The sequence below is a fragment of the Ascidiella aspersa genome, chromosome 4 (assembly GCF_963924565.1).
Source record: "Ascidiella aspersa chromosome 4, kaAscAspe10.2, whole genome shotgun sequence".
Lineage (NCBI taxonomy): Eukaryota > Metazoa > Chordata > Ascidiacea > Phlebobranchia > Ascidiidae > Ascidiella > Ascidiella aspersa.
The window spans coordinates 10096825-10123099 of NC_139450.1; the positions used below are offsets into that span (position 1 = coordinate 10096825).

Sequence of the window (26275 nt, forward strand, 5' to 3'; positions counted from 1 at the left end):
CCAGTTTAAGAACCCCTTCTGTAACCTGAACGTTACGAGACTTGGAAATATCAAGCGTACGGCTCCCTATTTTGCTTTTGCTGAATATGCTTAATTTATCCAAACAGAGGTGGTTAATTATTTACAAAAAAAACTTGATATGCATTGTGTCTTATGTTTGGCGATTAAATATGGGAGGATTGCCAATAAAGTTATCGAAATATGCAACATAAGTTTCCCACAACCACAAAAACTAAATTGCGAAACATGCGACACGCTTAACGCGACACTTTTACATTGCGGCAAAATTTCACATTTGTAAACAAAGTTGAATTGCTGAAAGACGTGGAGTAAAAAAAAATCTATTTTCTCATAATATAATTTAAATCGCATTAGGTTTAAAATTAAAAGCACTTAAGGTTTTCCAAATTGAAATAGATTTAAAATTAGAGCGTTTTACTTTTTCAAACTTTGTATAGAATTACCGAATTCTTAAAAACTAGTACTATATTCACTATATGAACGAATGGACGAGCTTAAATTACATTCCACTAATTCAAAATCCGTTCAGTTTACACACTTTATCCTTTTATTAATGTTAATGGCAAAAAATCCTGCTTTAATTGTTGTACATTTAGAGCTGATGGGGCCCTGCAAATGCAGATTGGGTTTCACCCATATAGTATCATTTTTAACCAGATTGGAAACTTCAGATATTTAATTTATCTATACCGATTCCAGATTGAAAACCTTAAATACTCTGTTGGGGAGAGGTTTTAGAAGCAATGGGGTAACCGCTGAAATTTACGCTGCTGTATAAAGCTACTTGAATAAAATTTGCTTGGCAGTAAATGAATTACTACAGAAATTGTAATAGGCTGCTCAAATTTGAGGTGTCTCATTTCACGTTAATTCTTCATAAAATGTGACAGATATGTTTGCGGCTAACACTGCAACTTCTCTACATTTTGTTGAAACTATATTCTTTTTGTAATGGGGTAATGTTGTATACTGCTTATGAAGCTTTTTATTTCCAATTAAATGTTTTTATATCAATCGAATCCAAAAAATTTTTGTGTTAACAGAAAAGTAATATCATTCTAGCATGATTCTCTACCAAAACTGAAATAATTTAGTGAAATGATTTGCACAGTAACTATGAACTCAAGAAATCAACAAATAAGAAAGCACAACTCATCATCTGGTGCTGTATTTTCGGTTGTCAATGGTCTACCAGCCAGCAAAAGACCAAGAGTGTGTTCTTCTGGCAATGTTAAACAATTCAGTAACTCATTTACACCCCAGAGACTGGGATCAGACTATGACAGTGGTGTAAATACAACATCATCCCAAAACTTCAATGACGATTTATTTGCTGACGATGATTTCACAGGTGAAGAACTAGCTGAACTGGAATTGGTCGCATCTCAAGCAGAAAATGCCACCAAGGCAAGATTTGATTTGGGTAAAGGAGATGGATGTTACAACAACAAGCATCATAATCTAGCCACAAAATCATTTTCATTTAAGGAACCACATAACAGGTTTGATATGTTTTTTGCATTCATGATCTGTTAAATTTTTTTAATATTTTTATTATAAGCTGTTGTGAAATGTAAGTAAACATATTGTATTTATACAATACATGAATTTCCAGTCCTGCTCGTTATGATTGATATTATTAAAGCTTTCCCATGCTAATAAAATAATTGTATGTTTAGTGCAATGGGATCAAAGAAAATTTCTAAACCTAATGAAGATTCAAGTGATGACTTAAAAAAGATGAACAGAGAATGTAAGGAGTTAAAACTAAAGGTAATTTTAATGTGTTTCTGTAACTTTTTTTAACTCTTAATTAATTGCAAACCTCAAATAAAAAAATGAATACTTACTGTGAAGGTTGAAGAATTGCAAAAGCAAATCAACCAAAAAGGCGGTGAAACAAGTCTACTTCGTGATAAACTAAACACAGTTGAAAAAACTTTACATGATGAGCGACAACGCAAGACAGAAGATGCTCATAAGTTAAAACAAGAAAAAACTCAAAAGGAGCTTGATTTGGAAAAGAGGGTAGACTTAACACTAATATGTGGATCGAATTTTTTGTATTTCTATTGAAAAATTGTTTGATAAAAGTATTTTGGGATAATTTCTATGTTATTATATGTAAAATAGAGTAATGGAGTATTTTATGTTGTATTCCATTAATTTTCTTTCAGATTGAAAATTATCGCGACCAAATGGAATTTCAACATGCTGAACTTAAAGAGGCCCAGAGCATAATTAAAAATATGGAAAGAAAAAATGAGGCTCTCATCAAAGAGTCTAATCTGTAAGTGTTAATTTTATATTAATCAACCAAAAAACAAATTCTAATCCTACTTTTTTTATATACAAACATATAGAGTTAAAGCTGCCAAAAATGAAAGATTTTTAAGCCAAAATCTTTCACAAGTAGAAGATTCCAAGCATAAAAAGATCAAGTTTGTTAAACCGGAAAGTCCAAGGATACCACTTAAAAAAAGTAAACTTATGAAATCAGTTCCAGGTAAAATGTCTGACAATTTATGCAAATATGTCAATTATTTCCGCCTGTGCAAAATTTGTTTAAAATATGTGTACATACTGAAAAAGTGATAACTACAATCACCATTCATTTGTTTAGAAGCGTCTAAGTCTGCAGTGAGCAAAACTACTTCCCAAGAAGCAGTAAAACTGACAATGCTAAAAAGAAAAAACTGCAAATTGCATACACCAATTACTCCAGGTACTCTCATGTTTTTTATAAATATATTTTGAACTCTTACAAGAGCAATACATAAACTTGTTTTTGTAGCTTCTAAGGACATTCTTTTCGACCATCTGTCTCCGTTATGTCGTTTATTAGAAGAAATCAAACTGGGCAACTTGGGCGGTTTAAAGTAACTTGTTTTTTGATCTTATTTTATCTTACCTTTTAAATGTTGTATGTAATATGTTTATTGTTTTTGTCAAACTCTAACTTTTATTTTTTACCAGCGAACAAATTATTGACAAACAACTCTGCTTTGATTGTGTTGATGGGATTGAGCAAACACTTCTGGCATCAAATGATACAAAAAGTTGGTTACTTTTATTCTAAATTAACATTATTTATTGTAAATTATAGAAAACTTGATATAATTATCATTACTTTGAGTTATCTATACCTTTCTAAACTAGAAGCAACATATGCATATCCAGTGATACAATTTGTTCAACATTGTCTACAGCATTGTGATTCAAAGGCGCAGCGAAAAGAAAGTAAGAGTTGCACTTGATAATAATTAAACTTAAAAATTCTTGTAAAACTTGGATTCTAATGACGTTTAGGCCAGACACTATGCAGAAAATTGATAGCAGTGGGAACTCTGCTTGAAGCATTGCTGCAGCTTTTCAAGATGAGCCCATGCGTCTGCCAGTCGGCCCTCGTGCAGGTATTCATCACACTAAGCTAAATAAGAACAGCGGCTCTCGTCAATTAGCAATGAAGTTGTCTTGAACTTGTCCTTGCTCTTAAGCAAGGGTTATAAGTCATTTTTCTACACTTAGGCTCACATTATCGATTAAAGACAAAATCTAGCGCCATGTTTTAAACATGCTAATTTTCCCAAATTGTTCTTAAAATCAAAGAGAAGTTCCAAATACATTGCTACAAATGTGCAAATTTATAATAAGCAAATATTAAAAAATAAAATGCTTAGTCAGGATGAAAAAGGGTTTCGTAGTTGCTTGGTGCCCACTATTCCATATAATCTTGATTGTGTCTTCTGCCTTGGGGTCACCAATCTAGTCTTTAAAAATAAATTAATCAAAAAATAAAATATTTTGCTTGATTTTGCCAGTTCCCTCAGGCAAAATGGTGAACTAATAGTTTTGTCTAAACATAACTGCCTAAAGTAAAATGTTTCTTCTAAAATTAACTCCTGGGCCTGCTGTAGAGCTCTCTTTCCTCAAAAATATTCTCTTTACAGCACCCAGCCCTCGCGAGTCTTATTGATTCTCAGCTTACAAAAGACGAGCCAAGGGAGGATGAAGTGACTTTGGCACTTGGCATACTGACAATTCTAGCTAAAACAGCCTCCGGTTCCACCACTGAAAAGTAAGCAAATTTCAGAACTCCACGCTGCCTTATTGAAACTGTTACAAGCTGTCCGCCAAATACTTTTAGGTTATTGTCGAATCCGAGCGGTTTGTTGCCACATCTTTCAAATCCCTTGACAAGGAATCGGGTGATGGAGTACCTCTTGTGTCTCACTAGTCACTGGGTTAATGTAGAGAGACTTATCAAGACGCAACAAAACACAAGTAAACCTTCATCACTAACTATGTTTGTGGTTTTGATTTCTGTTATTGAGACTTTCAAAATGCAATATGTTGATTTAATTTAGGCGACTCTTTTTTCTCACGCTTCTGTGCAATCACTTCCTTGGATGCTGCCAAGCCACGTTCCTCCGTCGCCTTTCTTTCCAAGGTAAATCCTTGTCGTTTGGTTTAATAATGATAATAAAATGTGTTTGGTTTGTATGGGCGAATAAAAGAATAATAAAAGCAACAGTTACAAGCTTTGATGAAGGTTAATCTTTTTTTTATCTCTGTCTTCTGTTCTCCTAACTCGAGTCAAAAAATCGTTCTGAGAGTTGCAGATATTACTTCGATAGATAGTTTTCCAGTTTTTTCGCACTTACAAAATTAGGTAACACAGTTGATTTTATATAAACTGTTGCTACCAGGCATGGTAATATAAATCAAAAACAGCTCCTCTGGTAATTGTAATTAATAGTTCGGTGTCATTCACCCTGACGAAGGCGACTTGCATAGGTTGCCGAAACGTTGGTTAACAATTACAATTACCAGAGGGGCTGTTTTTGATTTATAGTTGATTTTAGGTAATAATATTTTAAAAATAAGGGTAAACATGCGCATTTGTTCACGTCAAACTATATGTTTAAATATAATTACCTGTTTCAATCGCACACCGAAAAACCATCGAAGACTAACCGAATCAGTCAATCAATGATGCAAGCAAGGCAGCCTAAAAAAGCAACTAGCCTTCAGTGAGGTTCGAACTTACAACCTCCAGGCATACCGGGACCGTCGTTCTACCAACTGAGCTACACAACGCAGAGAGGAGCGAGTCGATAAACAACATTGATGCTTGCATCATTGACCGACAGATTTTTAATTCCGAGGGGCTAGATCTCAGTTGTTAATGAACACATGTGTGTGCGTATCTTTCACTGTTTCAATCAGTGTTTTTTTTTCAAAGGTAATAACGCTCCTCACTTCGCTGACTGCTGATTACGAAGACCTTCTTATCAAGTACGAGTGTTTTGCTGACGTTTACAAAGTCGTCAACGTGATCCTCTTTCACCAACTTAACGAGTGGGAAACCTGTGACGGAAAAACGCAAGACAGGTGTGTTATAAAGTGACTCCAGTTAAATGCAAATTTTTTTTTTCGTCGCCTTTGAATTAATTTGTTGGACTTGCGACGCACCCAGCAGCAGGAATTCTAATAATTTTCGCTGATATTCGTTCACAATAGCCGATTAATTGTTTGTTTGTTGTAGAAAATTATAATCCATTTGCGTTAAACACGAAACGGAATCAATATGCGACGCCTTCGGAAAATTAAAACGACACACCAGGGCGTCGCGACGCATAGTTAGAGACCTTCTGTTACTGTTTTAATGAATTGAAAAGATGTTGAACGAATATCTTAAACCCCCATGGTTTCGCTGTGCCCAATTTTAGGACAACTGCATTAAAGCAACAACCCGACATATTAGTCTTTATTTAACCTCACCTTATTGTAAGTATCAACAAAAGTACACTTCGAACCAAATTCCAATTCACAACCTACCCTAAAACATTCCGTAAGGCGTACACTATCCGAAAAACATTCCGTAATTGTTCAGTAGTTTCAGGGTTGATATTTTTTAATAACAATTTGCACTCGCAAATGGATTGACTAATCAGCACTCAACAAAAATGTTGGGGCGCCGTCCGCGAATTTTATTCCTGCCTAAATGTTGTTTGGTAAAGTAGTAGGTAATACACAACGAATATCATATTCAAGTCGGTTTCGTGCTTTAGATTTTATGGTAAGCAATGCAGAAAAGCCGCTTCGCATAGGTTAGTTGAAAAAACGGAACCAGAATGTTCAGATCTTGAATACCTATCCTTCGATTTACCACCTAAAACGAGGAAATTTACCCCAGGGTTCAGAAGGGCTGGTATATGTGTAAAATATTACTTTATTTGCCTTTCACACCGTTTTCTTGGACAGGAACGCTCTCGTCTCGCAGAGCGTGTGTCTCCTGCACTCATGCTCCAACATCTTCCTGGACGGCATCCCTGGTGTCCACCGCGACCACCAGCACCTCATCGTTCTTTTCCAACTCCGGCGCTTCCTCTACGCCCTTCAACCTGCCACCTTCTGGTCGGGCGAACTCCGCAAGATCCTCGAAGCTGAGATCGAGTCGATCGAGTCTCCGCCCACGTAGATTTGGCAATTAGCTGCGCTCGCGAAACTTCGTTGAGTGTTGCGGATTGGCGCGCTTCTGGAGATTTAGCTTTCTCATTACTTGTGATGCCAAACTTATACTGGTCTGAGTCGATAGCTAACCATTTGGTAATGCTAGTCGTCGCATGCTAGGGTGGGATCGGTGCTGGCAGGGCGCATGGTATCAGTACTGGTCTGATACCAAAATTGATACCTTTTTAGTCACAGCCATAGCGTTTAATTAAACGTTCCAAAATATCGGATATTGGAGTAAAATACAAGTATATTGCGCTTTGTTAATGAGCTAGTATTTTTTCTGTTCTAGGTTAAAATCAACACCCAAGCTAACTACCAAAAATATTCCGCCAACCTGATAAATTCTCTCTTGGCGTGATTGTATAGCGCACAAGTGTGAAACAACCGCAACTTCAACCTATGGCATTGTCGTCAATACACGGACTTAGGCAATTTCATTTTGTAGTTTTGCGCCGACTACAGATCCTCTGTCATGAAGTGGTGTCACTTTCCTTGTCCCTGAATTTTTACTGCCATCAACTTTTTCGTTTCTATGTACTTTTCGTTTTTCGCTTGCATAAATACGGCCTATACTGTTTTGTATGTTCTCTCAGTGTTCGAAACGGCGCGGGTAGCACTTTCAATTGCCACACACGCACTAAAACTCACCAAGTTTCGATACTGGCTTTTTCTGTACTAGCGATCCAGCATTTTTGGTTTGTAGCGCATATTATTTTCAATTAATCCTTTTCCGTTTTGGTGACCCTGTTTCAGGCAAATTAATTCTCTGTTGTTCTGCGTTTGTATCGGACAGCATCAAGTTAAAACTGACATGCAAATTACATTTAGTATTTATGTATTTGTTTGGGTCCTGTTTTGGCGATTTCCAAACTTTTTCTATATTATTTAGGTAATATGAGGTAAAAAAAGAACAAATTTGATATTTAAGTGAAAAGGTGGTGTTGTAATTCCGGGTATTAACTGGGTATTAACCAAGCTGCAGTTAGAATTGAGCAAATTTTTACATTGCAATAGGGAACAGGGCTGGGGAGCCACCGTAAAATAGCATTAGCTCCGGCTCCAGCTCCGGAGCCATCAGGCAATTATTAAATGGCTCCGGCTCCAGCTCCGGAGTCGTAAAGCTCAAATCCTTTGGCTCCGGCTCCAGCTCCGGAGCCATCAAACACACACCCAATGACTCCGGCTCCAGCTCCGGTGCCACCAGTCACTTATTCAATGGCAAGTTTTAAAAATTGCTTTTGGCTAACTAACGTTGGAGATGGAACAAAATATAATTTCTTAGCTTTAGCACCACAAATTGAAAAATGGCTCCAGCTCCAAAAAAATAATAAAAAGGGCTCCGGCTCCGGCTCCAGCTCCACAAAAATAATAAAAATGGCTCCGGCTCCGGCTCCAGCTCCACAAAAATAATAATAATGGCTCCGGCTCCGGCTCCAGCTCCAGAGAAAATGCTTAGCTCCGGGCTCCGGGCTCCAGCTCCGGCTCCGGCTCCCCAGCCCTGATAGGGAAGCCAAACTATGAATATTCAGGAATGTGTAAAACACAATTTTCGGCCATGTTCAAATGGAGTTCTAAGCCAGATTGCATCCAGTGCGGTTCCTCAAATTTTATCGAACAACGCTTGCCTTCAGTTCTGTCAGTGATGTCAACTGGAGTGGCTCGACGCAGGTTTGGAAATTTTGCTAGTAAAATTGCCTCTTGCTGTACTTGATGCATATAAATGGGCTGTATACACTTAATATTTTGAGCGTAAATGAAAAATCCCAACACTTGTAGTGAATGTAATCTTAGCCCAAATATTTCTAAATAGGTGCGACAGGAAGCCACCAGCCAAACAATAAAACCGTAATTGTCTGATCCTTTTTACGCACATAAATGGCTAATGGATCTAAAAAAAATTGAGCCCAATCAAGTGGGTTAGTGTGAACAACGATTCCATTTGTTAAAGCTAATAAAATGTGAAAGGCATTCTCTAACATTCTTGGTCAGAACTAGCGTCTAGCTTTGTTCGGCAATTTCACCAAACGTCGCGGTAAAAATAACGCATAGAGATTCACAGACCCCTGGCACGAGGTGTTTCACGCATGACCGTCTCTGTGGCTCGCCATGCTCTTTAAAGCGTGTCCTACGCGCATTATAGTATGGGGCTAACGCCTGGCTGGGACCCACCCATAACACTGATAGTTGTAGTGCGTCACAGAGCATTTCGTCCTTTGTTAGAGAAACGTCTTAGTTAGTACCCTATTTCTTAGACCTGGAACAAAATACATGAGGAGATTTTAGAAATCAAATAGACTGGTGATATTACTAATATGTGAACTGAAAATATCAAATGACTGTATTTTATTTAGTCACAGCTATCTCAAAAAGGTTACATGCTTTTAAAAATATGGATATTATAAATAATGAAAGTTGTAACCATTTATAGTTTAAACTCTTGATTGTATCTTAAAGCCAGCCAAATTTAGATTTTTGTTATTTGTATTTTTGGTAATCGTATTTTTATTCAGCTGCGTTGTGCTATTTTTATATAGTTGATTGAACAACCTGTTTTGTTTGTATATCATATGCTAGCACAGTGGTCGGGAATCTATAAGCTCACGATAGGGCTTTTTTATGACTCTTTTAATGCAGGAATCTTGCCCGCAGATGAATTTGGGCTTTATGTCCGAGCATGATATTATTGAAACTTCCAGCGTCCATGACCCCTTTCCAATTTTTTTACTTATTTAATGCACAGCAATTTGTCCCGCGTTTCGCACGAATCTCTTTGCGTATACCACGGCGTTTTTTAAACTTGATTAGGTGATGTATTTTGGCGTTTAATAGGAAAACTGTATGTCCGGTCTTTTGAATATAAAACAAAATAAAACGCCTTTTTTCAAATCACTACTTTTTTTAAACCTCAACTGTTAAAAAAATAATATAAGGCTTTCATAACAATACAAACAGAAATATTCGGCTTGGATTGCCCCTTTCGCTGAAATGTCCCGGCCCCTGTGCTAGCAGCCATACTAGTTGCTGAAAAACGCATTAGACCTAATAAATTAAGGTTTACATTTCCATAGTTGAATTAATTAAGATATTATTGAGGTTAGATTTCGTTACAGGGGCCTAAAATTTTTGCGCGATATTTATATAAATACTATCAAACTATAGATAGGCTATATAGTGGAAGAAAAAAAAACTTACCACGAGGGTCTGTGAACGCAATTTTAACGTGCGTTTTGTGTCGTTAGTACTAATTATTTGTGTGTTATGTGTTAAAACCGACTTGTACGTTAAATCAGGATTTCTGTAAATTACTGATATCACCGCCATGAAGACGGTAAGGTTTTTCGGGACGTTTTCGTTTTTGATTGGTATTGCTGATTTATCTCTGGCGGCCATTGCTCTCGGTACCACCTGGTGGAGAAAAAGTTTTGCTGATGATAGCCACTTGGGTCTTTTCGAAACTTGCACAAACACAGGATGCACATCACCTGCATTTTCAAGTTGTAAGTGCAAATTTTAGTCAAATATTTACCTTGTTTTTACTTTTAATTAGTTTACCTAGTTTAAATCTTTATTCTGAAATTCTTCTTTGGAAAATATTAATGCTAACTTTTTTTGAAATATCGTGACGTTTTTTCTTAATATCCGCATTTCCAGTTACCAATTTGTATTATCCTTCACAAATGTAATTAACGTTAGATTAGATCAGCTATAGAAAGTTTGGCCTTCTGTAATGTTCAGATTTTTTTGATTTTTATGTACTGAAAGAAACACATAACATACATTAGTCAAAACTAGCACATGGACAGAGAAACGATCTTTAGGTCATCCAGGCATGCTGTCCTTAAGATGAAAAAATATTGTGGAAAATTATAGAGCAATGTTAAATTAGAACCTAAAATATAGAGATTAAGGAATATGCTCATTTTAAATAATCAAGAAATGTTTAAAAAAACTATATAAAACCGATAAATAACAGAAGCGATCTAAAACCAACAAACGTTAAGTACGGCCTGTCTGCCTTCGCTGTTGTCACGCGGTTTTGCAGGCCCACAATTAATAAATATATGTAGCCTACAGCGTAAGGTAGAAGAGCGATAACTTTTATTTATTAAAACATCGTGTTTAAAGCTAAGTTTAAAAAATAAATAAATAATTAGGATCAGGCAAACTTTATCCATACCTGTTCAATTGCAGATGAAAGTTACCTAAGAGCCACACAAGCTTTTATGTGCATGGGATGCTTCACCTTGCTCGTCAATCTCTTCGTACTACTGTTTATCACGTGCAAGAACGGCAAAAGGAACCTCAACAAATTTGCTGGAATGCTTTTTTTTCTTGCCGGTAAGGGAGTGAGTTCATAACTCTCCAGCTATATATTGCGAAAACCAAAGTGTCAAAATTTACCAGTTTCGTTTTATCCCGGAAAGTTACGCCTAATTGGTTGTTTGCGAGTGACAAGTTTGGTTAGAGACCTGTCGCTGTGGCGAAACAATTACTGTGCTGCTTTATAGTTTATACGTAGCCATAAAGTTCAGTGCAGCGTATTTTCGGGCGGCCATTTATTACTTGCTGATACGTGATTTCATTGAGTGTCTGACAAATGCAGTTAGGCGTCTGACAAAAATGCAGTTGGTGACATCGGTTAGCTCAGTACAAAATAAAGCCGAACATCAAAATACCTTGGCGGCGTCGAAGAACAAGGTTTGTAATGATTAACTAAGTTAGTTTAAATTAAAATGACTTATTTGTTAAATTTTTGGAAAGTAAGTGCATTTATTCGTTGATTAATGGCTGTATTTGTTACTAACGTGAAGAAGAAACAAGTGAAAAGACTTTAAACACAATGCTTGGTATTTTTTATAAGCAGGGGGCCACGAGGGTCGAGAGTCTTTCATAGGGGGCCACGAAGCATAAAAGGTTGAGAACCACTGTACTATAGCCTTCTTTCCAAATGCATTAGGTCTGCGCAATCTTTTATTGGTTTAAATTAGTGATTTTTAACCTGTGTTCCGCGAAGTACTAGTGTTCCCTGAATAATCGCCAGGTGTTTTGCAAGAAGTTTGTTGTTTTGAATAATGCTTCATGAAACACCGATCAAAATTCACCGGTTAAACACACAATGGGCGTAATATTTTTTTTGTTATGTGAAGTTACTATATCTACTATCACAGTTTAAAATGTTCCATTGTGATTTGTTTCATTTATCGTTAAGCAATACCAGTGTTATATAGTATCATTGGTAAAACTAGGGTAACAATTCCGTGTACCTGTTGCTATACAGCCCGAAATATCAATTTTTTGCTCATCCAAACCGGCCCAGGCATCACACTAAGTAAAACTAAAAGTGGATAAATTGTTGATTAGTTTGTTTTAATGTATTATTTTTTGGGTACACTATGCACGGATCTGTAATGTAGCTTAATAATAAATTTCAAAGCCAAAAAGGTCGAGTAGATCGACAGCATCTTGATTAAGACGTTTCGATGCGAACTTGTCTCATCTTCAGTTAGTGTGACTGAAAAGCAAATCAAAGCTTCACTTATAAAAGGTAGGACGCAATTGTTATCATCAGAGTTTTTACAGTTGGAGCCTTTAGGTGTTGAATAGATAGAGCGGTGTAGATAAGGTGTCGACGTTCAGTTCAGGGCTGCAGTCACTAACTGACGATGATACAAGTTCGTATCGTCGAAACGTCTTAATCAAGATGCTGTCGATCTACTCGACCTTTTTGGCTTTGAAATTTATTATTAAGCTGCATTAGTTTTGTTTTGGTAATGCATATATATATAGTAATCTTCATAAACACTGGTTGAGATGACAGTTCGAAATATATCTAAGTATATATGCACATTTAGAAATCTTAAGCTCATTGTCGTACATCAATGATTCAACAGGTATTTTTCTGATGGTGGCGTGCGCCGTCTACACCGCCGAACACAGGCCTACCTTGGTGGCCGCAAACCAGAGCTTCGGATTCTCACTCTGGCTCGCCTGGGCTTCGGTTATTGTCACTTTGCTCTCGGCTCCATTTGGCTTCCTCGCCAAGGACGATGAGTGGCGCGTTTAGAGCGCACCTTTCATGTGGCGCCAAACGTTGTGGAAATAATCGTGTAGATGTCACTCGGTTGTTAATGAAATATAAAACATACGATCTATTTGAACTAATGTATTTTCCCATAACTAACCCTAACGGCTTGTCATGATTTATATAACCACCCTTTCTTTAACTTGTAACTATTATCTCCCGACCCGTGTTACTGAGTTTGTGTGAATTACAATATTGTCCGTTTATTGTTTATAAAGTTGTCTTAAAAGTAAACTTTAGCGAAAAGTAAAAGAGGAACCAAATATATTTATTTCAATCGCATTGGTGAAAGTCGAACGACAGCTTTTGTAATTAAAAAAAGGAGTTAGTCGCCGTTTTACGACTATATTATTATAAAGTTTGATATTATAAAATATTCCTGATAGGAATTAACATCTATTGGTTTTGCTTTTTATTCCGTAAAAGACTGGAATTTTGAAAATACAGTTATTTATTTACCCAGCCATCAATTGCAAAAAAAAATTAAGTTGAAATATGTATATTTTCGGAATTTACCCCAAAGTTTATTGATTGACATGGTATAACAAATACATTACTGTATTTATAGCTGCTGTGATTTAATATGTATGATCATTTAACCGTCTGTTTAAACCAGTGGTTCTAAACCTTTTTTTAGCTTACGGACCGGTGAAATTTCAAAACAAATTTTGCGGACCGGTGGACCTTTAAAAATCAAAATCAACCCAAAATGTAATTACGGCAAAAGTATGCAACTTAAAAGCAAAGACGGGAAACTTCAATTAAATTAGCAATTTTCTGCTGTCTTATATCATACGTGGTATACGAAAGTTTTTCACATACAACTATCTTAAAGAAGACTTCAACGACGTGTAGCCTACTTATAAACAGTTGGGCACAACACTGCTCATTGTAACGTACGGTAAGTCCAAAGTAGACAATTAACTTTATGTTACGTCACAATGCTGCAAATTACGGAACTGGCAAAGTTCTTAATTTGGTAAACAAGCTTTTAACATCTTGCATTTTGCAATTGAGATATCAAATTGTAATATATTTGGCGGACCGGCAGAAAAGTTGACGCGGACCGGCACCGGTCCGCGGACCGGCGGTTGAGAACCACTGGTTAAAATAATCTATATTAAAGTGAAATGCTATTTTCACCTTCAGGTGGTAAAACTTACCTAGTGTATTTAAAAACTATTCACAGACCACCACGGAGACCACACCATGACATCTGGAGGACCCTTTTGGGATTGTGGTGCACAATAACAAAACCAACAAATTTAAGATCTTATGTAAAAAGTTTTCTGGTTAGAGAGTATTTCTGAATTACTATAAAACTACACAAAGACCAACTCGAACGCTTTAAGAAAGCAATAATAGACCAACAACCTGTTGAGTCATTAGCGGCGAAAGTCGCGCAACCAATGGTACTTTCCCACCAAATCAGACAGGTGCGAAAAGGTCTTCTTTATGTGTCATCCATCGTGGAAAAATACGCATTGTTAAGATCGCACGGGAATCGCTCGTGGGCACCGCAAAGTGCTAAGACGACAATTGTTATTTTTCGTCACTGGGCCCGTTCCGCTCTCAGTAACGAGCAACAGCGTCACGTTGCCGGTGGCAACCGAGTGTGAGAAAGTGTCGCAAAACGAGCGGCCGTCGGTCGAGTGGCGCTCGAGAGGCTAACAAGATTATCGGTGGAAATATCGCGACTTGAGTGTTTGTGAGCTTTGCGCGGTAAATTCTAACACTGGAGAAACTCGTTGCGGTCGGCAACACTTTGTTGTGCGCCAACACATGCAACATGCAATTCCTCTCCACTATAAACCGGATCGATTAAAACGAGAAACTTTTGATTTGTGTTCCGTGAGCTAAATAGAGCTTTACAGAGCAACTTGTGCATGGTGCTCCAGTCTAACATCCTTAAAAAATATATTTTTATATATGAAACATTTTTCCTTTAATTATTATTCACGATGTCACTTCGCAAAAACTTGATTTGTGGGTTAAAAGTTCTAAACCTTATACTGCCACGCCACTTAAGTAAGAGCGCGTTTTAAGGACGCACTCTACAAATAAAAGGACTTTCTTGGTCGGCGCCCCTTGCGATAACTCGGTTGTCATAATCTGGCTTTTGAGCAGGTCCTTAACGATGATATCCGGTCCTCCAGGGGGCATGGCGTGAAGAGCCAAACATGATTTGGCACCGATATAAGGACGACGCTTCGAGATGGCAACAGTGACAACAAACAAGTTTTAGAGGCGAACAAGCATAACGGCGCCTATAGACTTTGTATCATATTTGTAATGTTTCAGGTCCACATGAGGATCTTTATTGTCAACTTTGGTTTTATCAAGTTAGTCAGTCCTTAAAAATACCTTATATATTTCGAGAGAATGTTTATTGTGTTTCCTGATAGCGCGAATGATACGACTGTAGTAATATATTTTAAGTTTGGGCTAATATTGTTTCCTGAAATTAATTGGCCTATGCTTAGGAAATATTGTGCTACCCGGTTCTAACTTACGTACGCTAATTAAATAAACTTAGGCATCATATATGAACTCATGTCCTTTCAAAGAAAGTTGACTTAAAGCTTTTTATATAAAAAAAACAGTATCTTAGCTATCAACGATTCTATATCTAATCAGGTTACGTATAATATTTATAGGGCAATAGCAATATTTGTAGTTTTTATTCAAAGTTACAATAAAAATTAAATCAAGGATAAAACTATTTGAAAATTAGGACAAGAAAATGTTTTGGAGATCATTTCTTATCACTGTGAATCCGCTAGTTTTATGGATTCTTGGAGATGCAGTTTTGTCAACTCACCAGATGCCAGGCAAGAGAAAAAAAGGGTTACCAACAAAGTATACCCATCGTTTAAAATCAATATTTAGGCAAATTATAATTTATGTTTTGTGCCTATAAAGATGAACTGTCATTTTTTTGCCACTTGCTTCAAATCACTTTTCCTTTCGATTTTTAGTGACCACCTCACCCGGGCCGTATCGCCAAAAACGGCAAAACGCAAATGAGGTTACTTCACCGTCGCCGGAGTACGTCGCGTTACTGGAAGACTTTTGGCCGCTGCTAAGTTCCCGGTGTCCTACCGAGTAAGCATAGAAAAAATGTTGCATAACACTGAAACCGGCTCTCACGAAAATTCGAAACTGTGTTTTTTTTCACAAAAGTTTTAGTTAAGCTAGCAACTTCGAGATTAAAAACGCGAGTAAATTACAGACTCCACTGTATTTTTTTTAAGAAGCGTACAATGTACACTGTACATGTTTGTCTCAGTGCCACCATCCATTTATATTGAGTAAATAGTTGAGTACACACATTGCTACCAAGGTTAGGCTACCAACAAACAAATAAAATTCAAAGTAAATTATTGTATATTTAAGAAACATCACCATTGGTAACCCAAACGTGTATGGAACCTCTAATCCTTCATTTATCATTCTATGTTAAAGTTGTACTAGTTGTATATGCGCCAACGAATTGGTGATCGATAAGCAGAAAAACCCGTCTGTGGTTTCGTATTTCATAAAGATTGATCTATTGTATCTCCAAAAGAGTAAACAAAGGGTTACAGCAGTGGTTCGCAACCGGGGTTCCGCGGCGCCCTGGGGTGCCATTTCTAATGCCGAAGGGTGCCGAGAGATATTTAAGAGTCTTTAAGAATCTGATTTTCGCTTTACTCTTACATCTTTTTGTATAAGATTAGAGTGGAATAAATCCAAATAAAACTTTCTAGTTATGCAGATTTGATGTGTGTTTTTCCAGTTCGGTTTATTGTAATATTCTAGCGATTTACCTACGGAAAAATCTTGTAGGGGTGCTTTTATTTTTATTTTCTGAGAAAACCTATAATAAAAGATTATAAAAGAAGCTATAAAAGGTTGCTAACCACTGGGTTACAGGATCACTTATTTGCAGTCATATTTGTTTTTCTTTAATGTTTGTTTGTAAACGCTCAAAATCAATTAGTTTTCAAAACATATCACTATCTGTAGTTGCAAACACGCACCGTATGGTAACAGCCTACATCATTCCAACATTTACATTTGCAGCTATATGCTTTGTTACGATGCATCGTACTGCTTCAGTCCAGAACAGTTGTGCAGCGGCCAGTTGGGGCCTTGCTTGGACAGTTCTAACAACATTAATGCGGTTTGCTTGGGAAAAACAACACCTTCCCCGACAACAGGTCAGACAGGTAAAACGTGTTACTAAATGAAAAATAATACATATAAAACAAATAATTATAAGGTTACTTACTTATGGCGGCTCTGTGGTTCGTTGTTAATCAATACCCCCAAAAGAACCAAAATGCATTCTGGTCGGATATACGCTTGACTGGCTTATGTTGTGTAATTGGGGTGCTGCAACTTATGCCGCGATAAAAAGGCAAAATATAACATAAAAATACACTGGTGATCATTATAACCAACTGCAACTGCATTCTACTTATCTTGCTGGAAACAAACACTCAAACATGTTGTTATTTTCAATTCGAATGGTAAAATACTAAGATGATCTATTAGCAGGATTTTCCACAATAACATCCACTGAAGCCTCATCCTTACCTTTAACAACATCCGAAACACTTACCAACAAAACAACGGAAAGCATAACGAATCGACAAACTGAAAACATCCAAAGGGTGGCGCAGGTGGGTAGCTTTAGGTAAGTAAGTGTTCACGCAGGAATGAATTAATTATTAATTACTTATCTTAATCTTTTCGGCTAAGGCTACCCTAATGTCACGCGTGGCATAATCGTTAGATTTTAACGGCCATAGGCCTTACTAAGAGGTAGGATTGCATTTGAATTCCCCCACACCCTTTGTTTTGTGTATTGGAGTCGTTATGCACCCTTGATTGGCTTGACGCCATTTTGTTTGTGCTGCAAGATAGTTCCACAATATACGTCACTTTGTCTTTAGTAAGTTTACATTTAAGACGCAATAAATCGTCCAGTTGTACACGATCGATTGGCAATCTCTTTTGTCCCCTAAAGCCCAAATTATTCTCCTAGTGAAATGTGAGCGTTATCTGTAAAAGGTTGATTTGCTGGTAAATGTCAGTGTCGGGAAGACAGAACTTTAACCTTGGTGGGAATGAAAAAAATGAGAATTTAACTTGACATCAAGGTTGCAATAACCGTAGCATGTAATATTTAAACTTCTTTAATCTAAAAAATCGTATTCGAATAATCCCAAATACGTATCCGGAGGGTAGCAATATAGGCAACCATGGTTGACTACTCCACTTTAACCAACACCTTTTGTATACATTGTAGTTTTCGTTACATGATATGTCATGTTCTCTTATAGTCATCCGTTGGTGATTTCCTTCTTCGTTTTGGTCGGTGGACTTCTCGTTTACGTCGCGGTGGCTACAATCTGTTGCGTCACAATGCGTTGGAATATTGTAAGGCCCCAGCAAACGTTGGTGCCGCAAGATCAAGTACCCTGTACGAATGTTCCGCAGTAATTTTGTTTTCTCTGTGAATTTTCAGTTATCTAACTCTCGAAATATTTTAAATACATTCGTCGGTCACAAAAGTCTTTCACAAACAGTTGCATGGCTTTACTGCAATGGTGACACCCTGGGCCACTAAATATAACTTTTGCAGCCATGAAAGTGTTTCGAAAAAAGGCAACTGTACAAAATTTTTGTTCATTTTATGTGGAAATTTGAATTTTAAAACTGGTCAAGTAGGTACGGTTTGTGCGCCAAAACAAAAATCAGTCTCCAATTGTCGGTTATTATTTTGGCTAAGAGCAGTGTAATCAAGACCGGTCCAGAAGGGGGGTAGTCAAATTTATGTTAAATTGGAATATCAATGCCGTCATTTTTTACACTATGCGATTCTTTTTATGTACAGAAGAGCATTTTGTTTCAATTGCACTTTTACCAATTAAAACGCTAATAAACGTAATTTGTTGGCGCTTTGCGAGATTTGGCTCGATTTCAGTTGCATATTCGCGCACTAGTTTGCCCGAGAACAACCTGGTTTAAGATTAACTCTTTAACAACGTCACGTTATGCCTTAGCTTACTGACGTCTTCTGTAAAAAAACATTCTGGCGGTCGTGAGAAAAATAAAGACTGTTAATACGGCCCTTAATAGTGAAATACTTGTATGCCCCTGATTTACTAGAAAGAGCAGCCTAGGCTATCCACTAATGCTGTACGATAATGCTGTAAAAGGGCAAGAAATGAGTGCTGATGACATCACTGTCATAAAGTTAAACGCATTTCTGTCATAAATTAAACGCAAGCTTCAAAATGCTAATACAACACCACTGAAGGTTTTCAGGGATAAGTACATACACTATGTGCACTTATATATTTATTACAGTTGGTGTTTGCCTATATGCGTATTTCGGTATAAAAGCTGTGCCCTTTACCTCGTACGTATTGCGTTTTGTGAAGTATAGTCCATTAGCTTTTTTATCTGTATAATCTTGAAAATAAAGCGTCATGTGGCTTACTTGACGTGTCTATTTTATTGTGATATGTTTACTGTCGTTTTGCTAAACTCCTTATGTTTGTTTCTCATCTTTCGGTCAGTACAACATCATTACATCCTTGGTTGCCGGTAAATTCACGTTTAGTCGTACACGGTAATATCAAAATGCAAAATCTATTTGTTTATTTGTGCATAACTTGCTCAGAACGAATTTTCCTAGACTTCTTTGTTAGAAGAATTGAAGTCACGTTTTTTGTTGTTCACAGAGACTGCTGCGGATACACCGCTAACTTAACAATGCTTTCAAGTTCGCTGTGAATATTTGAAACTTCATAATATGCCGTGGCTGAAGAATTTTTAATTAGTATGTGTTAAAGCGTGATTTAGCAGGCCTTGCTTTGCCTATAGTCTAGTTGTAAAAATAGATAAGTTCACCAATCCATGATCAAACCAATGATACTATGATCAAACTGTATAATAAAAACAACATTTAAAGCACAAAAAAAGCAATGTATGACCTAATTGTAAATTTCGGTCAAATTTACTGCTTATCAACATGGTGTGTCACACGGGTTAGCAAGAAATACCTAAAATGATTGCCAACTAAATTTATATATACAAAAGCATATTTTGCGATTCTCCACTTTAGGTAGGCTTTATATATGATATTAATCATTCGTATAAGAGTAAAATAGCCGCTTAAAAACGTTTTGCCAACCTTGGGGGAATTGCATTTTTACACTACCCGCAAGTCTGCTTTATTTATTTGACGTCGTTATGTCGCCGTTAAGCCTATAGGCTTGCCAGGTGACAGGGTCGCGCAATGCGTTTTGCAGTTGCGAGTACAAATGCACACAAAGCGAACATTTTAATTGTGCGTTATAATATGTAAATGTAAACTTCCCACTATTTTTACATTGTTTCACCACAGCGCCCGAAAGCACCACGACGAGAAATTGTATTAGAATAGAGGGTTGCGAAAGTTTTATTAAATTGAAGCGTTGCAGACTGAAATGCAAAACCCTGAGTTTTGACCATGGCCGTAACTTTTCCGTTTTTAACTCGAGTTTAGTAGACAAATCACCGACGAAGAAAAGCCACGCAGAGACACTATTAGGTGAAAAATGATGGATTAAAATATTTCTATAAAACTTAAAGAAAAAAAGTTTTATAGAAAATTTGAAAAAACGGTAAAGAAGTTATCAATTAGCGTTTGAATTTTTTTTTTTGAGTAATAAGACGCAAATATTTACAGCGTGGTAATTTATTATTCGAACCAAGGTTCAATCGATTTAAATAATCTGCTCTACACAAGGTTACGTTTGCTTCAGCAAAATGTTAAAAAAATCGTTTCGCCAAACGCGTATAAAGCATTTTTTTAAATGATTGGTTTGGTCTGAATTTCTTATAAGAGGATAAAATGCTTAGCTGAACCGCCCCCCCGAAAAACACAAATTAAAGGGTTTCCTACAAGGCCAGGCATCGTAATCTCCTAAAATCTCTGCAATAAGATAGTTTTGCATCTGTCTGGCAATTTGCAGGTATGATTGATCGTAATTTTGTTTTCAGTAAACGTTCTTCTACAAGCTTTGTGTGGATGCTGTCTGGTCTACGAGCGTCTGGAAACCGAATTTTTGAAGTCACGGCAATTGTTTGAGATTTCTTGGTACTGGTATTGCTATATGAATACATTTATTTTACTATTCGCTTTGTGGTTCACCAAAAGTCTTCTTAACTGTTGATTTTGATGCGTTCAGTTCAGATGCAATATTTATTGCGTCATATAAAAAAAATTATTATTGTAATAATTTTATAAACCGCTTTGTTACACCAAACTGTGACCGCAGATAGAAATCTTAAACGTTTGAAAAAGCCTCCGCATCACAAAACCGTAATCAAAGAAGCGGTTTTTAACGGTTCATTCAAATCGTCTGAACCACGACTTTCGAGTCACCTTTAATGCAATTGTATACTGTCGGTCGCACAAATTGCACACACTTAACCGAGAAGCGTCTCAAATTTTCAATACCCTAACCTCTTGTTGCTTCAAACAGCGTTTGTTTCTGAAGTATTTTAAAGACTGGTTGAATCAGCACAATCCATTGTTTTCCGGTTTACGAGTTAAACGTCAATACTTATGATTATTATTATTATTATTATTATTATTATTATTATTATTATTATTATTATTATTATTATTTTTATTTTTATTTTTTTTATTATGATTATTATTATTATTTTTATTATTATTATTATGACTTACATTTCTTTTAATTTTACCTAAATGGAAACTGGTTCCTACGATATTCGGTGTTAGCTCTATCTTTATTTTTATCCATGTTTTGAACAACTTGTTTTAAAAGAGGTTGTATTCACGAAATATGATAGATGAAAAGTATTCACGAAATATCCTATCAGCGGTTCTTAACCGGGGGGGGGGGGGGCAATTTTTAGGGGGGCGCGAGCTCCAAGTTAATATTTAATTTTTTTTACAATGATTCTAATGGTTTCGTCACTCCTACAGCGCTGTACAAATTCTGTTTTTGCCAACATTGAAATTGCCAAAAATTTTCTCTTCGAGTGTCATTTCATGTTTTCATATCATCAATGGTTTAACGGGCCTATTCAATAAAAGCTTTGTCAACTTATAGATAAACGATCGAACTATTTTTTGTCAATATTTTATATATGCTAACAGGCTAGCAACAGGGAAACTTAAGAATCTATAATGTTTTTGCAATATTGCCATTGTATTGTGTGCCGTCACATCTTTTGAAACACGATAACGCAATGTTTAATATTTGCGCTCGACATCACAGCCTTACAACTGTGGAGTAAATGCCCCCACAACACGTTTGTCTATATCAGCTCGGTAAAAATCAATGTGTCGAGCACGAGCAATTTGCGGTGTGCCCAATGCGAAAATCCTCCTGAATTTACAGGTTAGCGCCAATTCAACCAGGTAAAGCTCAATTTTTTTCGCGCTCCGCGCGTCCTACAACAAACTTCACTATTTTCAAGTTATCTCAGTGATGTTTAATTGAAAAATCCGAATTGTTTTATGCAGGGCGGCGCGAGGCATAGGAAAATTACCAAAGGGGGGCGCGGCTGAAAAAAGGTTAAGAAACACTGCTATAGATGAAATTATATTGGTGGAAAGTAATTTAGTTTAAATTTATTATAGCAGTGGCAACAATACTAATCACAATTATATAAGCGTAAAGGTCGGCGGTTATAGCACAACGATAGAATACGCGTGATTGCTCATGAAACTGCCTCCGTTATTGTTTAGCCTACAATTTTTAACCCTACTGCTACTGTGTTCGCATTGTAGCAACAAATAAACAGTTATCTAATACTTATAGAAACAATCAAAACTTGAAATATGAGAAACACTCATAAATTACTTTATAACTACAACACCAAAATAAGCAATATTTTTAACGCTTTTGCAAAAAAAAAAAAACTTTTAATTATGTCGATTTTTTACTTGAATCCACGCTTTTAGTTAATAATTCAAACGACGTTTTTTCGTTTCACATTTTCTAAAAAAAAATCGAAACGCTGTACAGAATGGTATATGCAGCGCGCGCGGGCAACCCGCCGCGACACATCGAAACGCCAGAACTCGGTCCTGTTCAAATGTACTCCATGCGCTTTACCGGCTTCTGGTCCCGGCTGGGATAGCTGGTGCGCAGTGGGTAAGAGGCCACGCCGTATTTGTCGGCCTCCTCTTTCGGGCCCGGCATGCAGACGCACATCAGCCCCGTGACGAAACACAGAAGGCTGCTGACGTAGCCCAGGTAGGTGGTGGCACCCAGCTCGTAGCGAATCATGTTGTCCTGATTGGCGAACGAGAAGAATTCGTACACCACCATGCTCGTGTACCAAGCCACCGACGCCAGCACCAGCGCTCCTAATAAAAGTCCAAACAAATCAAAAATCCAACCCTTAAGAGACGTCTCTTGTTGAAGCCACGTTGAATAATAGCGCCTTTTTGATTTATGCAGCTTCAGACATTAACGCTCGATATGGAAAAAACGATTTCCACATGATGCGCACATTAATTAAAATGGAACGCACAAACACTTTACCGTAGTTATTATTTTGTTTTAACCGCAATGCGGTATATTGTTGTTATTGCTTGTCTTTAATTAAAAATACTTGAGCAATTCTATATCATGTTAATGGAGTTCACCGTATTGTTTCATTCATATAGAGATACAGTTTTGTACTGCCTAAGAGCTGAGCCGAACAATGCGCCCTGAAATGCTAAATATTAACAAAACTATAAGCCATTTGTCATCAGTGGACTTGACACTTAATCTAAGTAAACAACAGAGTATTTTCTTTCCAGCAATATTTTACGAACTTATTGATGTACGCCGAACCGACGAAGCGTTGTGGGAGAAATACAAGACGCCGGCTCCACTTGGCACAGTGCCCCTACCCACTTGCCGTTCGTGATCAAAGCTAACCCCACCTAAACCCTATTTTCTAACAACACGCTTTGTTTTTCTCGGTTCGGTTCACCTTCGGTTGAAGTCTCCCGCCCTTAAAAAAAAATTTGGCTATTCGGCAAAAAAAAAATTGCGCAACAGTTTGCACGTTATTGGCGCCAGACGAATTTAAATCTGAAGGTGGAAAAGCTTTAGAAAATAATGCAGCACTTCACACCACTGCAAAAGTGTAAATACCAAAATAATGACGCATCCTACACCTTTTGTCCATTTTATTTATTTATTGTCGCAAATGCTATATTTTACTATCCAAAATATTAGCCATTTTTTAATAAAGAATTTTTTTATGTAAAATGCCCAAACAAATTTACAGAAGCGAGACGAGCAAATGCATATCTCTAAAAGAGATGTTTTGACAAAAGAGATGTTTTGACAAAATATACGTTTTGTCGTAACTACGTATATTTTTTGTTCGTCTGAAGATGACCTTTATACGTAATGATTGTGCGCCAAGTTTTGGGCTAGTCCATGTTAAGTTGTTAAAAAAATCAAGCTCAAATCTGAACTTTTTTGCAGTGTTGAAGTTTAATTAACACTGCGAGTTATACCTTGACTTTTTTAAACTTTTTATTTTACAAGTTAATGCGTATATTTGTTAGATTCCAAACAACTATTTTGCGTTATATTTGTGTAAGGTCATTACAATACTAACAACGGGGTTATTGCAAAACTCTTACCGATTTAGGGAACACACAATAAGACCTAAAAACAACAATATCTCAATCAGAAAAAACCTATATACCATAGTATTAAGACCAGAAACGACTTAATAAAGCCAAATACACAGTGATATCCAGTACAGAATAAGATCGAAATCGTCTCAATGATATTTAAATCTGACGAAATACGCCGTAAATCTATCGGAAGAAGGCCTACGGCCAAAATAACGCCTGAAACTATAAGTAGGGGGTATTGGATAAATGGGGGCCGTCGGTCTGGCACCGACCGTTCTGGTGTCGACGTTAGGACGCCCTAATTTGACCGGCGCCATTAGGGGGCCGCTATTTTAACACCGGATTTTGGGCCTCGCGTAGGTTTATTGGTGGGTAATGAGTGGGGTTAAAAAAATGTAGCGTTAAAGTTATTAGGGGAGTTAGTGATGTACATAGGGGTTAGGTTTGGGTCTATGTAAAGTGTTGCTTAGACCAGATTCTGACCATATAGGCCTTATTCCGACGGGTTTAGGACTTATTCCGATTTGGACTGTACTACGACTATTGGGTGTTAATCCTATTTTATTTTTATTCGTAACTGTGTTTATTCCAACGTTACCGTTGTTATTATTTCGGTCTTATGGCTGGGGTCCGCATTTCGCAACTGCAGATAACCCAAGCCGATGCCTTACAAATATAATAAGAAGTTAAATCACAGATTTCGTACCGTGTCAATAATAATAGATAAAGTGCGATTTAAAAACAAAAAGTATTAACAATTTACCACCAATGAAGAACATGATCCCGCTGGTGATCATCAATTTCCTCTTTTTATTGGGCGTTTCCTCGAGCAACCTTGAGCACTGAAGACCGACAAGCACGAAACAGCACCCGACAAACGTCAAGATTATCGCAATGCACATCATGCCGCGAATCGCGTTCAGGTACGCTGAAACAAGAAACCAAACCTTATTTGATGCGATACTTGTAGATAAATTGCACAGTAGATGGGCCTGTAAGAAAAATAATAAGTGGTCTTATTTGCTTTTAATTTCTTTAGTTGTCCTAATCGACCCGCTGCTTAACAACCGATAAAACTGTGGCACCGGCAAAGATTCATATTTTTGCACCGACAAAATCTTGATCAAAGTTGACAGCTCTTTAAACAAAATCTACTAAGAGATTTTTTGCGTGCATTTTCTGATCGAGTTCCAGAAGCTTCTCCCGGATTAACTTTCATTCCAATTACCGTCTTCGAGAAACATGGAGGCCTGTTCCTCGCAAAAGTACTGGCCGGCATAGACCTGCATGCACTCTGCCCAGATGCCCTTCCAGTTCCAAGTCGGGCCCATCATCGTGGAAGATGCGGCCCCGTTCATGACCCACTGGTTCCAAAATGTCGTCGCGATTACTGTGGATGACGACAACGCTGCTCCGAGAAAACACCCTACCTGACCGTACATTGCGACGCGACTATATCACAGCTTTGCGAAAAAAATTTGCTGCGGCTTATGTCCTGCCTGATCAAAAGATTTGTATTTAAAGGCTTTAATATATATAGCGGATTTTTTTGTTAGTGATCAGATTGTTTTAGTTCGCGTATTTTCGTTGTCGTTTATATTACTTTATTTTAAAGCAAATTTTAGTGAAACATGTTAAATATTTTTTTTCCCGTTAAGTGTTTTACACATGTTTTTTTCCTTATCTACTCATCTTAAACAATTTATATCCACAACAACTTTTCTGCCAATTGCGCATTTAGGTGCGTAACAAACTAACCACGAAGTAGCAGATCTCGTGCGGTTTTGGTGTTTTTTTCTGTTCAAAGCCCGTTTTTCTCGCCACCAAGCGTTTAAACCTATTTTCACACTGTTTGACTTATTTGCTTAACTTTGTTGGTTGATATTCTATCAGTTTGAGTGGAAATTTTGAAACATCTATATTCTTTTATATGTGATGTCATCGTTTTTATCAATGCGCTCCTATTTTATGAAAAGCGGCAATATAAT

The 26275-nt window shown here is 37.0% G+C and overlaps 3 protein-coding genes across 3 annotated transcripts; 2 read left to right on the forward strand and 1 right to left on the reverse strand.

The window, feature by feature from the left end:
* The first annotated feature begins 1077 nt into the window (after positions 1-1077).
* LOC146147108 (uncharacterized) lies at positions 1078-7345 on the forward strand. The gene is made up of 15 exons (XM_083387542.1): positions 1078-1523; positions 1701-1794; positions 1879-2049; positions 2199-2311; positions 2385-2527; positions 2645-2746; positions 2816-2900; positions 2998-3080; positions 3181-3261; positions 3331-3434; positions 3972-4099; positions 4169-4305; positions 4389-4471; positions 5267-5415; positions 6289-7345. The coding sequence occupies exons 1-15, from the start codon at positions 1120-1122 to the stop codon at positions 6503-6505; spliced, it is 2094 nt and encodes a 697-aa protein (XP_083243668.1). The 5' UTR covers positions 1078-1119; the 3' UTR covers positions 6506-7345.
* A 2419-nt stretch (positions 7346-9764) lies between these two features.
* LOC146147109 (peripheral myelin protein 22-like) lies at positions 9765-12691 on the forward strand. The gene is made up of 3 exons (XM_083387696.1): positions 9765-10037; positions 10732-10878; positions 12432-12691. The coding sequence occupies exons 1-3, from the start codon at positions 9860-9862 to the stop codon at positions 12602-12604; spliced, it is 498 nt and encodes a 165-aa protein (XP_083243822.1). The 5' UTR covers positions 9765-9859; the 3' UTR covers positions 12605-12691.
* Positions 12692-21736: 9045 nt separating this feature from the next.
* On the reverse strand, positions 21737-25949 carry LOC146147110 (claudin-19-like). The gene is made up of 3 exons (XM_083387438.1): positions 25516-25949; positions 25051-25215; positions 21737-23009 (listed from the first exon to the last, which is right to left on the reverse strand). The coding sequence occupies exons 1-3, from the start codon at positions 25727-25729 to the stop codon at positions 22732-22734; spliced, it is 657 nt and encodes a 218-aa protein (XP_083243564.1). The 5' UTR covers positions 25730-25949; the 3' UTR covers positions 21737-22731.
* Positions 25950-26275: the final 326 nt, after the last annotated feature.

What these genes read in the sequence shown, in the direction of transcription:
- LOC146147110 (XM_083387438.1), bottom strand. Translation starts at nt 25,729, where the DNA reads ATGTACGGTCAGGTAGGGTGTTTTCTCGGAGCAGCGTTGTCGTCATCC. An exon ending in CTCCATGTTTCTCGAAGACG is followed by an intron (nt 25,216 to 25,515) that starts GTAATTGGAATG and finishes TTCTTGTTTCAG; the next exon opens with CGTACCTGAACGCGATTCGC. An exon ending in GATCATGTTCTTCATTGGTG is followed by an intron (nt 23,010 to 25,050) that starts GTAAATTGTTAA and finishes GACTTTTATTAG; the next exon opens with GAGCGCTGGTGCTGGCGTCG.
- LOC146147109 (XM_083387696.1), top strand. Translation starts at nt 9,860, where the DNA reads ATGAAGACGGTAAGGTTTTTCGGGACGTTTTCGTTTTTGATTGGTATT. An exon ending in ATCACCTGCATTTTCAAGTT is followed by an intron (nt 10,038 to 10,731) that starts GTAAGTGCAAAT and finishes GTTCAATTGCAG; the next exon opens with ATGAAAGTTACCTAAGAGCC. An exon ending in AATGCTTTTTTTTCTTGCCG is followed by an intron (nt 10,879 to 12,431) that starts GTAAGGGAGTGA and finishes ATGATTCAACAG; the next exon opens with GTATTTTTCTGATGGTGGCG.
- LOC146147108 (XM_083387542.1), top strand. Translation starts at nt 1,120, where the DNA reads ATGATTTGCACAGTAACTATGAACTCAAGAAATCAACAAATAAGAAAG. An exon ending in TTTAAGGAACCACATAACAG is followed by an intron (nt 1,524 to 1,700) that starts GTTTGATATGTT and finishes TTGTATGTTTAG; the next exon opens with TGCAATGGGATCAAAGAAAA. An exon ending in GCCAGTCGGCCCTCGTGCAG is followed by an intron (nt 3,435 to 3,971) that starts GTATTCATCACA and finishes TTCTCTTTACAG; the next exon opens with CACCCAGCCCTCGCGAGTCT.